Raw genomic sequence first — 13,717 nt, 5'->3', positions numbered from 1 at the left:
GTACATATGCATGAGTGTGTGTGTATGCGTGAATTTGTTTCCACTATATGCTCTACCTTCCATTTTTCTCTTGATAATATAATCCTAATTGTTCTATTTGCAACACATGTAGGTTTTTTTGAATGTTCCACAACTGTGTAACTACCTGTTAATCACTGGACATTTTGGCGATTTCTAGGTTTTTGCTTTTACAAACAATGCTGTGGTGAATGGTCTTACTGTTAATGCACAGCCTGTTAAATGTAAGACCTAAATCGTACACGGTTGCCTGCGAGACTGGGAAGAGAGCTGTTCTCCCAACTACTTACCCTGTTTTATATCCTGGTAGGTACTGGGCTGCAAACCCAGGCAAGGCTCCACCCCTGTGGCTCCCAGTCCCCAGCGCTGTGCTATCCTCCGCCCAGCAGGGAAAAGTCCTTCCTCAGCTCCCACAGACCATCTGCTCCTCCTTGAGTCATGAGACGAACCCTTCCACTATCTCGGCACATAGCACCACAATGTGCTGTTGGTGTTCAAAAAGTGCTTCTAGCCTCTCCTTACAAAATGAAGTCAGTGCTTGTCTCATTTGCCTCTTTTCAGGATAGAGTCATAGGTTTTGTTTGATGAAGTACAAGAAAGGTTTTCCCTTGCTACCTTTTCTCCTTTTGCCTCCCGTAATTTCCAGGTTCTCTGTATTCCTGTGTTCTGAATGTGTGTGGCCAACTGACAGCTCACGTTTCATTATGATCACCCTAGCCCTACATAGGATGTGGGGCTCCTTTTAACCTGGCTTATGAGGATTCCAGCTCAGGTTTACCGCATATGCACCTGTCTCTCCTTTACCCTCTCCCCCAGACTACAACACTGGAAACAGGATAATGAAAGCCTCTTACTGCTTGAATCCTATATTCTTGGGCTAAATCTATCCCCAGATACATGCGGTTGGGTAAAGTTCAGTTAAGTTCCTCTAATTCATTTAGGTATTTGTTGGTTGGTTGATTTTAATCAGAATCACCCTTGATGCTGATTTGGCATGACCAAGGCTGCAGAGCAAACCTACTGACTACACTGCAGGGATGAATACTGGTTTACATCTAAATGCTGCAGCTGAAATTATTCTGGGCCATTTTATCTCTGAAAATCATAGAATATTAGGATCAGAAAGGACCTTAAAAGTGATTTCCCCTAGGGCGCCTGGGTGGCTCAGTTGGTTAAGCGACTGCCTTCGGCTCAGGTCATGATCCTGGAGTCCCGGGATTGCGTCCCGCATCGGGCTCCCCGCTCAGTGGGGAGTCTGCTTCTCCCTCTGACCCTCTTCCCTCTCGTGCTCTCTATCTCTCATTCTCTCTCTCTCTCTCTCTCTCTCAAATAAATAAATAAAAATAAAATCTTAAAAAAAAAAAAAGTGATTTCCCCTAACCTCCCACATCCCTGACAGACACCACCCAGGTTCTGTGGAAGATTTCCAGGACCTGGTTCTCCCTGTTCTGGAAAGCAGCAGTTTCCCTGTTAAGTACACCCATCTTACAGTGGCCTTCCTCTGACTGGCCCTGAACCTGCCTCCCTGTAAGGCCCGCCAGGTCATCTCATTCACTGCCAGAGTTGCACTGGATTTGCCTTGTTCTGCCCCAAACACATCCACATATTTGAAGACCACGGTCTTTCCTGGTCACTAGGTCACATGTTTTGGAAATTTGTCATACATAATACAAGGTTGGGAGAACCCTTGCATCCTTGGGCTTGGTCCATTGCTGTTGTCTTCGTTGACAGTGGCCTTCTTCAAATGTGACACCTGAACTGAACACAGCACTCTGAGGTTCTGCTTGTAAAGAATGCAGTGGAACTGTTACTGCTTCTCTTGTCTGGCTGGGCCAGAGAAGAACGGACCGGCATGGGTCAAGTCAGATGCACTCACACATACACCATATTTCATTTTTAAACCACTATGATAAACCTTCTCATGGCAGTCTTACTACTCTAATCCCCTCGCATTTTTCTCTCCTTAGTAACATTCACTGAGTGCTTCCAATGTGCCAAACACTGTTCTAAGCACTCTACATATGTTATCTCATTTAGTCCTCAAAATGGCCCTATGAGATTGGTACTGGCCATCTTCCTTCCCATGTGATAGATGAGGAGACCGATGTATAGAGGTGTTAAGCATTGGGCCATGTTTCCACAGCTACTAAGTGGCAAGCCGGGATGGAAGTAAAGTCTGGCTCCAGAGCCCAGTCTTGACCCCTGCTCCCCATGCTGTCTGACCCCCTCCCCAGCAGTCCTTCCTGCTACATTCTCATTGCTCCTGTTGGGCCCATTGTGGTTATTATTTTGGAAGCCACATCAATCACCTCTTGCTGCATGTTGAGTTTACAGACAATTTAATATACTAAATCTCTTTCATAGGCCAAGGTTTAATTTTTAAAACCTCTGTCCTTAACTATTGTCATATTAATTTTGGATCTTCATTTCAGCATGTCCTTGCTGTTCTTGACCATGGGTGCTGCCAGTCAACCAGCTAGACTCCCAGCTTGGACTGAAATGCAAATCTGTTACACCGGTACATCATCATTCTTTGGGCTCAGCCCTAAGTACTGCTCCCTCCTGGTTCTAGCAAGTAATTAATCAACAGCCTCGAGTTCTGTTTTTTAACTGACAAGCCATGAAACAACCACCATACACTCACCGCTTCTACATCCATTCTGCCGGCTGCCCTCTAGAAGTCAGGATGCCTGATGCCCACAGTGAATTTCTGGAAGTGGTCCTCTCGATACTCTAACTCCTGTAGTTCATCATTTTCTGTTCTAAGCGCTCACGAGCTCTCTGTTCAATAACCCAGTCACAAATTTTGCCTTCCCTCCTCTTAGCCCCTCTTCCTTAGCAAATCAGAAGAGCATTTGTCTGTCCCCACCAGTCCCTTCCCCGTTGTCTCCATGATGATCCCTCCAGAGGTCTGTGATTGCCGGTGGAAGCTTTCAGAGCTGAGGCAGGTCAGGACTCTTGAAGGGAGTCCCCTTCCCCTGTCCCAGACGTCAGTTCCCACAGAACAATATGCTCCTTCTGCCGTGTACATCGTTCTCCTGAGCGGGAAGGTTGGAGCGAAGTGGGAGTCAAGTAGTTCTGTTGGTTCTGTCACCTCTTACCAGCTGGTCTTCCTTATGCTCTGAACATGACTTCTAAAGACCCTCTCGTTGTCCTGGACATTCTCCATTAGCATCGGTTCATTCTGACTTTTTGCCATCCCAGCAAGGATTTTCCAGCTTCGGGCTCTTGTATTGAGCTTTGCTTTTTGTTTTTGTTTTTGTTTTGTTTTCTTTGTCCAGCATCCCCTCCCCCCCCTTCCATCTTTTGAACATGTCCTCTGAGAATTCACCTTCCGGAAACGTCCTGTGCAGTCAGAGTGGCGTCTGTGCCCTCCATTTTCTCCTCGTCTCCTTTGAAAACAGGTCCAGATTCTCTCTTGCTGTGTTGAATGTGGTAATATACAGCTCAGACCGTTGTATTCATCTGTTCTTTGTTTTTTTCTCTGGGATTTTGTTTCTTAGGTATTTCTGATTTATGGCCACTCAAAACCTGAGGACTGTTTTGGTTTTGTATTGCTTCTCATTACCTCCTGCTTTTCTAAATTTCATCTTTCATGTCCCTACCCTGATTATCAAAATTTGTGGACTCTGTTTGTGTTTTCTACAGTTCTGCTAACTACCGAATCTTTCCTTGTCACCTTTTTCAGCAGCTGACCTCTCCTGCTATAGGCTCCGACCGCTGGCCCCTTTCACCATCAGGGGGACAGGATATACCGTCCTCGCCTTTCTCTGGCTCCTTGGAGGGAAGCCTCCTTCTGTCTCAAATCATCTTAGCAATTGCCTTTTTTAGCACCAGAGCAATATCCTGCTACGTCGGCTCCAGGATAATGGTCCCTGACAGGGAAGAACCTTCGGGCTGGATAACTGTTAAATCCATTGTGAAAAGCACACAGATAATCAAACTTGCTAAACAGTAGCTCTGACACGATACATCATTAGTTAAAGGTGTGCACCACTTTCTGTCTGCTTTTCTCTGCTAGTCGAGTGGGTGGCAAGGATGCACGTTTTATAGATGGGAACATTGTTGCAAAAACAAATGGAGGATCTAACATTCCTGTACTTCAAATCATTCCACCTTCCTTTTTTACCCAGAAATGTAAAAGTGGTGTAGACTGTGGGCTTGTGTGTCAGGGATTTGCCCAGCCCTAGCTTGCTGCAACTTTAGGCAACACCTGAAATCTGTTGTTTCTTTCTGTTTGTTTTCTGATGATTCTTCAAGGAGCAGCTTGAAACACCAACCTCTGAAGGGTTTACACTCAAAATTCTGTTTCGCAAAGGAAAAGGTGGAAGGGCTCATATATGTGCCATGTCTTCTTTAAAATACTTTTTATTTTGGAATGATTTTAGACTAATAAGCGGTTACTAAAACGAGGTCCTGTGTACTCTTAGCCCAGCTTCGCCTGATGAGAACATGTAGGACTTCGCCTGTCAGAGGCAGGGCCGGCGGTGTTCCCTGAAGTCCAGTCGGAATGCATGATGACCAGAAAGCAGCATTCATGCTGTGCTTACCAGATGCCAACAGGAACTCAGGCTAAGTGCTGTTAGATGCTACTACAGCAGCCTAATGAGGTGTCATGGTCACGATCACTGTCTGTCCTCTTTCCACAGATGAAGGATCGGGCTTCATGGGGTTGGGTGTCTCAAGTGGCACTTAAGTGGCAGAGTCAAGATTCACCCCAAACTCTTAACCAGTGTGTTAGGTTGCTTCCCCCCATAGGTTTCACATGTGTACTTGGGGCTCAGCAAAGTACCATGAGACCGGTTTCTGCACTTCCTCCGTTATGGTGGGTGAGTGAGGTCCTGCTCCCTGCCCTTCACACCTTGTGATTTGCCTGTGACTGATAGACAAGCAGGTTGAAATGCTGAAGGGATGTTGTCTCGTCTTTCTGTCTCATCTCTGGGGTGCTTAGTCTCTGGCTCAGGCACCACAGTTGTAGTGAATTTACAGATGAAGATATCTCGTGGCTCTCACTTCTATGGCCAAGGGGTATGAGATGCAGAATGCTGGCAGACGGCCCATCTGGGCTGTGGCGGGGCAGTGGGTGTTCGGACCCAAGCGGACACACCTGGGCACATTTCAGAGGCATTTTCCCAAATCCCACCTTTAGTGACACTCCTGCAGGATCAGTCCTTTCTTCAGGAGGGTTGATTCTAAGTCAAATCACTGTGTATCAAATACCACTGCTATCTGACAGCTCTTTAAATGTCCATATTGCTTCTGAGTGCGGCGGAAAGCCAGGAGGCAGGAAGGGAAAGGTCATGCTAATCTTGGTTGTTACATTCGGTGCCAGGTACAACAGAAACCAAGGGCATTTAAGCTCAAACGACCTTGGTAACTTGATCTCTCACATTCCATGTATTCCAGCCAAGGAAATAAACACTGGTGTGTAATGTTCAAGAGATGCTTAACACTTTTACATTTACAAAGTGCTTCCAAATTATCTGAGCCTCATCACACTCTCTGTACGTGAGGAAACTGAGCTTTGGGGAGGGTAAGCAACTTGTCTCAGTTTCTCCACTTATATTCGGCACAGCCACTGTGGGGTTCCGGATCTTGGGGAGGCCTCAGCATTCAGCAAGGGCTCCAGTGTTCCATGGACCCGGGTTCCAGCCTCAACTCTGCCACTAACTAGCTTTGTGGTCTTTTCCAGGCCTCACTTTCCAGTGCTTTAAATGGGCGTACTCATAGTACCTGCCCCAGGTACATAAGAAGAGCTTGGCAGAGTACCTGGCACAGGGGGGATAACAGGAAATGGTAGCTGATAGTATTAGTTCAATTCTCCATCCGTTAGGAATGAATCTGGCCATAATTAATAGACTAGTAAAGCAATCTTGACTTAAACAAACGATGAGAGTTCCTTTTCTCAGACAATAAAAAGTTTGAAGGCAGGCAGTCTTGGGCTGGCCAGCAGCTAAATGATCCCATTAAAGACTACGTTCTTCCATTTGATGGATTCTGGTCCCCATAGCATATTGACTTACTGTCTCCTGGTTGCAAGGTGGCCTCTGTACCTCCATCTACCAATCATACTTCCGTCTATCGTAAGGAAAGCAAAAGCTTTCCCAGAACCCCGCCTCAACCACAGTAGACGTCTGCTTTTGTCTCATTGGCCTGGACCATGTCTTCTGACTATTCATAGCTGCCAGGACACTTGGAAAGTGAGCATTTCACTTTTCAGATTTAATAGTATATGAGGCAGGAAAGAAGGTAGATGAGAATGCGACTGACCCAGTGGTATCTGCCACAGTTCTTTCTGCCTCTCCCAGCATCATTTAAAAAACATACTTCATTGTGCAGAGGGCTTCATTAATCCTCATCTTGTGTTCAGGGCACGTGAACAGCAAAGCTCCTTTCCTAGGCTGATTCCCTTTTATTCTCACAAAACGTGTACTGCTTTGCGTGCATCTATTTTTTCTTAACTTTCTGATTGAAATGTAACATACATAGGTATTTCTGGATGGCTCAGTAGATTTTTACTATGTATCCTTGTGAAAGCACCACTCATGGGGCGCCTGGGTGGCTCAGTTGTTAAGTGTCTGCCTTCAGCTCAGGTCATGATCCCGGGGTCCTGGGATCGAGCCCTACATCGGGCTCCCTGCTCAGCGGGAAGCCTGCTTCTCCCTCTCCCACTCCTCCTGCTTATGTTCCCTCTCTCGCTGTCTCTCTCTGTCAAATAAATAAATAAATAAAATCTTAAAAAAAAAAAAAAAAGAAAGCACCACTCAGATCAATATATAGAACATTCCCAGCATCTCAGAAACCTTCCTCCTTTTCCTTGCTCTGTCAATACTCGCCCCCAAGGGTAACCATTATTCTGGTTACTCTGGTCTGTATCCCCATTGGTCTCTTTTGCCTGTTCCTTGGCCATAATTATTTAAATGGAATCATACATTGGCATGTAGTCAACTTTTGGGTGTGTCTTCTGTCACTCACCTGTGAGACTCATCTGTTTTTGCATGATGGGGGAGTTGATTTGTTTCCTGCTTTCTCTCCGTGCTTTGTCTCTCTGCCTAGACCTGGGATAAGTTGCATCATGAGAGCTGGAGTAGCACAGAAATGGAAGTCACCTTTTCCGCACTCATGGAGTATCTTTTCCTCGTAAAAACCACTTTCTCTGATTTCTCATAAAGCTTGCCTGCGCCCTGCTCTCTCCAGCACGATGTCTACTTTAAAAGGAATCTCTTGGGGACTTGTAGATTTGCCTTGGATGCTGTCAGCATAAAAGAATTTTCTCGAACACTTCTTCATTTGGAGAAGGTGAAAGAAGAAAGTAAGAGAGGGATGCTTTCTGGAAGGACATATTTAGGCAAAGGGGGAAAAAGTACCAACTACAGGCGTCACTAGGAACTTGAGCTAGAAGCCAGCTTTCGGAGCCAAGATTTACGTCGGTCCTCTGTGTCCCTCCCCTTCTAATAGTCTCAGTACAAAGCTTAAGGCGTAAGAAGCTCACAGCAAGTCTGTCCCTCTTGGGGCTGGGAAAGCTGGTTTGAATTTAGGCCAACTCTGAGAAGCCATCCTCCTGCCAAGGCTGAGGGTGGTGGGCTTTGCCTATCAAAGCCAGGGTGCTTTCCTTTATAAAAACGCTCAGTCCCAGGACAAACTTGAGAGCAGGAATAAAGCCGGTGCTTTTCAATGGAGTCTTAAATGAAGATGAAAGAGACTAGTTATTGCTGCAAGTATGGTCATGGATAAGTCAGGGATCAAGCACAAAAATTGAAACTATGCAGTTAGCTCTGGTGGCCGGTTGTTGTCTCTACTTTAGGAATCTGCTGGTCCCGTGCCTTCTGTCTGCTGAGATAATGTACTGGAATACTCTGCAGATACTTAATCAGGGGTTCTTGCTTGGCAGCTAGAACACACTGTAAAGGTCCTGACTGGCAAGGTGGGCCATCCTCAGGCACTTCCATTCGGGTCCAGCATCCTGACACATTTGTGTCCGTGAGCATATGGGATTAAATGGGTGAACCACTGAGATTCATCGCCTCTAACATCAGATGACCAACCTTGAATTTAGCCCTATTTATTGCTAACAACTTCAGAATATTTTATTAAGTTTATTGAGTAATTTTTGTAGCTCTGGCTCTTGCTAGGGGCTTTGCATGTATTATCTCAATTATTCCCCACAGGAACTGGGGAGTTGGGTGGGATTATTTCCAGTTTGCAAGTGAGTAAATTGAGGGTAAGAGAATTTAAGTAATCTGCCAGTAGGTAGCAAGTAGTAAGAAGTGGGGTTGAGATTCAACACCAGGTCTCTCGGATTCCAAAGGCCATGTACCTTGTAACACCACACTACTTTGGAAAAATAAGATCCCCCCCTTTCTGATGTGCCAACCCGATGGTCAACCCTTGCCTCCCCTCACCCCAAGTGATGCTCTTCAGACTGTTGAGCCAGTAAGTGACTGGTTTTAGAATAGCTGAAAGTTGTAAGTACGTTGCCACTCATTTTGATTTTAGCTAGTTGTTGAAGCTTCATTATTACCCAATTATATTTTTTAAAGGAATTTTTAAAAATACTTAAAGCTATAGGGGCACCTGGGTGGTGCAGCTGCTTAAGCATTCGACTCTTGGGTTTCGGCTGAGGTCATGATCTTAGGGTCGTGAGATGGAGCCCCGCATCGGGCTCTGTGCTTAGTGGGGAGTATGCTTAAGACTCTCTTCCTATCCCTTTGCCCCCCCCAGCTCTTCTCTCTCTCTCTCTCTCTCTCTCTCAATTAAATAGATAAATCTTAAAAAAAAATACTTAAAGCTATAGAGCAAAATGGAAAGCACCCTGATAGATAATAAGGAGACATTGGTTTCAATGCTGATGTCACCACGACTCAAAACAAGCTATGAGACTGGGATGTAGTCTTAATTTCTATGTGCCTCAGTTTCCCTCATTTGTGAAATGAACAGGTTAAAGTGTACACTGTTAATGCCTCTACCTGTTCTAAAAACATGGGCTGCTATGACTTCTGTTTTTGCTTTTGATATTTTAAAGTGGCTTCAGAGTACAAATATTTCTTAGACCTTAACTGCTTAAATGCAATTTAAGAGAAGTGGATAACATTGGGGCTTTCAGGATTTTTTTTTTAAAAGATATTAGTTCTTTGCCCTTCCGAGTAAAGCTGCATTTTCCATTGCATTTCCCAGTCCATCACTCCCACCAAAAGAAAAGCCCGTAGGTTCTTAAATAATTCATACTGCAGCTCAGATTCCTTGAGGGTCTGGCAAGCTTTAATCTTGGATAAAATGATGTAAAATATTGCCAATAGCCAACCTCTGGTTGCCAACCCAAATATAAATCCCTCCTTGTTTAATATATGAATTTATAATATAAACTGTTTTAAATTATACCTGGTACAATTGAATAGACCTCAGACACTGTTGAGCAACTTTGAAAATAAGGAATAAGATGATATTATGGTCTAATTATTGAGAAATGTGCATACTTAAACAAAATTTTACTGCATCATTTTAGACCCAATAAAGAGAAAACTGGCCATGTGAGTGACTCAGGATCATCTGTCATCAAACATGGGCTCAATCCCGAGAAGGTCTTCATGCAGGTTCATTATTTAAAGGTAAGTGCATGTAAGCGACAGAAGTCAGTTGTTACGGGGCAACACTCTTTAGGTTATACATGTAAACATTTAAACATGGCTGGGGCAAAAGAAAGAGACTATCCACATTGTAATGTCATATGACTGGGCAGGTACCTGAGGGTCTGATATTTAAAACGCTTCATATCCCAAAAATGAGACATGAATCAGTTTCCCTGCCCTGTACTTCCCTTCTCTCTGCTTCATGTCGGTTTTGAAGAGCTGAATCTTAAAACTGCTGTTAGGTTCCAAGGAGAAGACAGGAGGAATAAGGAAGTATTTTACGTCGTGAAGGCTTTTCCTGCTAGCTGAGGGAGACAGGAGCTGGGCCCCTCCTCGCTTTCAGTCCACGATGGACATTAGGCTTCATGTAAACCGAGGAAAAACCAGATGGTGATACCATTAACAGAAGGGTTGAAAGCAAAGTAGCAATTCCCTAATTCCAGGTCCAGCCTTACTGGTAAGGATCTGAACGTGCAGCCCAGGACAGGTCAGACAGAACATTCTCTATGTGCAGAAAGCACTGGTGGGAAGTTAGAGTTGGCTGCGTCGTAAGCAACTTTCTCATGAACCCATGATAGACATCTTTTTTTTTCTTCCTTTCTTCTAGGGCTATTTCCTGCTCCGGTTCCTTGCCCAAAGACTTGGAGATGATACCTATTTTGCATTTTTAAGAAAATTTGTGTACACATTTCATGGGCAGTTGATTCTTTCCCAGGTAATTTATGAGTTGTCATGAGTCCATGATATATAATTGGAGGGAGTGTGGCATGTGGGGACTAGGTTATGTGAGTATCAAAAAGTAGGGAAAAGATTTACGATTTAATGCAATAGGAAAAGTAGGGAGTTAATGAAGTGAACACAGGGAGGTGTTGTTTTGGGGAGGGTGATCTCCCTCTAGCTTTGGGACAGACTGTAACCCAAAGCTGTCCTATGCACAGGGATGTGGATAGTTGCACCTTACATGACCTTAAAAACAAAAACAACACAATCCTGCTCTTCCCTTTACCTGGAATGATCTTTGCAGGGTTGGCTCTTTCTTATCCTTTTGTCTTGGCTTGAATACCACAATCTCAGAGTCACCCCCGCTGAACATCTGTGTACCCACCGTGTTATTCTTTGCCCTTTGCCCTTGTCATTGCCTTCATTGTCATTGCCATTATTCATAATTATATTGTCATTGGTGGATCCATTTGTTTTTTTTCTATCTCCTCCATTCTGTGCATAAGCTCAACAAGGCCAGACCATGTTCTTTATCTCACCAGTACCTAATACACAATCTGCACACTGTACAGGCAGCCTATATATCAACAAATCAATTAATAACAAGACACACTGAAATATTCAGACAGCCTGGCCACCAAACTATCAGAGAGAGACACTCTCAGCTTATACTGGTGTCGGGCCAAGATGCACATAGCAAGAAAGATAGCAAAGAGGGAGCGGCTCTGAAAATAGTGCTCGTAAATGACAGAGAATAGAGGATACGGCCTTAACACCAGTTGGTCCGATGGGTATTCTTGATATTTGACAGTGATGCTCATACACAGTTTTGAAGTCACATTGTCCACAGTGTTAGCTGTGATGTGTGTGAGTGTACAACCAAAACACGTACAGTGGGAGTAGCGTGAGCGTAACAACACGAGATGACTGTTCCTTGCTCCTACATTCTTTTTTTCTCTTGGTTGGGGGGAAAGGAGGGTCTTCCTAAACATCTATTTGGAAAGACATCTTAAAAATAGGCTCAGAAATCTTATATGCTTGGTGGACCGATTAACCCAAACTCCCACTGCCTAAAACCACTGCACACTGAGATACCGTAGCGTTAAATGAGCGTGTTGCCCGTCCCGTGACTTCTGAGGTGCTGATGTCAACTTCCCGTGGAACGCTTAGTGCCTCCTCTACCAGGTCACTCAGGTTTTCTTTTATCTTTTCTGAACAACAGCTTTATTGGTTTTTCATGACAGCTTTATTGAGATATACCATATATATTCATATACCATATACCATATGTATATTCATATACCATAAATTTCACCCTTTTAAAGGGTACAAATCAGTGGTTTCAGTATATGCGTGAGGTTGTGCAACCCTCACCACTCTGCCGTTTTCAGAATATTTTCATCAGCCTCACAAGAAGCCTCATACCCATTAGCCATCACCGCCCCACTCCCCCCCTCCCCACTCCAGCGCCAGGCAACCACTAACCTACCGTCTGTCTCTGTAGATTTGCCTCTTCTGGGTGTTCCACATAAACGGAGTCATAGAATATGTGGCCTTCCGTGCCGGACTCCCTCATGTAGCACAGTGTGTTCTAGGTTCATGTGGTAGCACGGAGCAGCACTTCATTCCTTTCTTTATGTCAAGTTTTACTTTTTAAACTTTGGTAAAACATAACAAAATTTACCTTTTTAACCACTGTAAAATGTATAGGTCAGCACATTAAGTATATTCACATTGTTGTGCAACTGTCAGCACCAGGCATCTCTAGCATGTTTTAATCTTCCCAAATTGAGACTTGGATCCATTAAACAATAACTCCACCTTATTTCCTTCTCCCCTGGCCCCTGGCAACTGTCACTCCAGTTTCTGTCTCTAGGAGTTTGACTGCTCTAGATACCTCATATAAGTGGAATCGTACAATATTTGTCCTTTTGTGACTGGCTTATTTCACCGAACGTAATGTCTTCAAGGTTCATCCATGAGGCAGCACATGTCAGAATTGCCTTCATTTTTAAGACTGAATATTCTGGTCTTCTCTGCACTGGGAACAGCTGTCCAGCCACAGGCCCTCATCCCCTGAAAATGTCCGCTTGTGCAAAGTTCTTGCTCAGGAGCACCTCTCAGCTGTTGAGCTGATCACTGTCTGCAATGGTGCTAAAACCACTGGGGACATGGACAGATGAGAGCCTCAGCAGCCTGGCAGCCCCGCGTCCCCTGACCTCACTTATTTCCAGCCACAGCTTCCGAACCAGCGCCATTTCAAGGGACATCCGCACAGGGGCCAAGTTCATTGGGGCTGGGGCAGCCACGGTAGGGGTGGCTGGCTCTGGGGCTGGAATTGGGACTGCATTTGGGAGCCTCATCATTGGTTATGCCAGGAATCCCTCTCTGAAGCAACAGTTCTTCTCCTACACCATTCTGGGCTTTGCCCTCTCGGAAGCCATGGGGTTCTTTTGCCTGATGGTGGCCTTTCTCATCCTCTTGGCCATGTGAAGTAGCCATCTCCACCTCCCATAGGTCTTTCTCCCATGTCTTGTCTGCCCTGTATGTTCCTTTTCCTGTACCTCCCCAGGCAGCCTGGGGAAAGTGGTTGGCTCAGGGTTTGACAGAGGGAAGATAAATAAATACCGTATTAATAAGAAAAGAAAGACTGAATATTCCATTGTCTGTATATGCCATATTTTGTCTATCCATTCATCCGTTGATGGATGCTTGGGTTATTTGCACATTCTGGCTCTTGTCAATAATGCTGCTATGAATGAGTTCCTGCCTTCCTGTCTTTTAATTATATTTGAGGAACTGCCATACTGTTTTCCACAGTGGCTGTACCATTTCACATTCTCACCAGCAGTGCACAAGTGTTCCTATTTTTCACATCCCTACCAACAGTTGTTCTGTTTTTTAAATAATGACCATCCTAGTGGGTGTGAAGTGGTATCTCAGTGTGGTTTTAATTTGCATTTCTCTGATAGTTAATGATGTGGAGCATTTTTTTTAAGTACGCTCCACACCCAACTCTTGAACTCATGACCCTGAGATCAAAGAGATGCATGTTCTAACGACCTACCGAGCCAGTCGGGTGCCCGGATGTTGAGCATCTCTTCATGTGCTTATTGGCTTTTTGCTTTTTTATATCTTCTTTGGAAAAATGTCCATTTAGATTCTTTGCCAATTTTTTATTTGGGTTGTCTTTTATTTTTGAGTTGTAAGAGTACTTTATATATTCCAGATTCAGGTCCCTTATCAAATATATGATTTGCAAATATTTTTTCTCATTTTGTGGGTTATCTTTTCACTTTCTTGCTAATGTCCTTTGTAGCACAAAAGTTTTTGATAAAGTTCAATTTATCTTT

At 44.4% G+C, this 13,717-nt stretch overlaps 1 protein-coding gene and 1 pseudogene across 7 annotated transcripts in view; both read left to right on the top strand.

Annotated features, from left to right (window-relative positions):
• The window catches only part of AOPEP (aminopeptidase O (putative)), a 347,525-nt gene that overhangs the window by 216,562 nt on the left and 117,246 nt on the right, over positions 1–13,717 (top strand). For all 7 annotated transcript variants that reach the window (XR_004819509.1, XR_003523595.2, XM_027614771.2 and 4 more), the window contains 2 exons: positions 9,521–9,623; positions 10,252–10,359. Coding sequence is in view for 5 of the 7 variants with exons in the window: in XM_027614771.2 (XP_027470572.1) it covers positions 9,521–9,623; positions 10,252–10,359 (211 nt within the window). In the remaining 2 variants the exon portion in view is untranslated. The remainder of the gene's footprint in view (positions 1–9,520; positions 9,624–10,251; positions 10,360–13,717) is intronic.
• LOC113934222 lies at positions 12,402–12,857 on the top strand (annotated as a pseudogene).

The sequence above is a fragment of the Zalophus californianus genome, chromosome 13, assembly GCF_009762305.2.
Source record: "Zalophus californianus isolate mZalCal1 chromosome 13, mZalCal1.pri.v2, whole genome shotgun sequence".
Lineage (NCBI taxonomy): Eukaryota > Metazoa > Chordata > Mammalia > Carnivora > Otariidae > Zalophus > Zalophus californianus.
The sequence above is the reverse complement of the archived record's forward strand: the minus strand, read 5'-3'. Positions and strand labels throughout refer to the sequence as shown.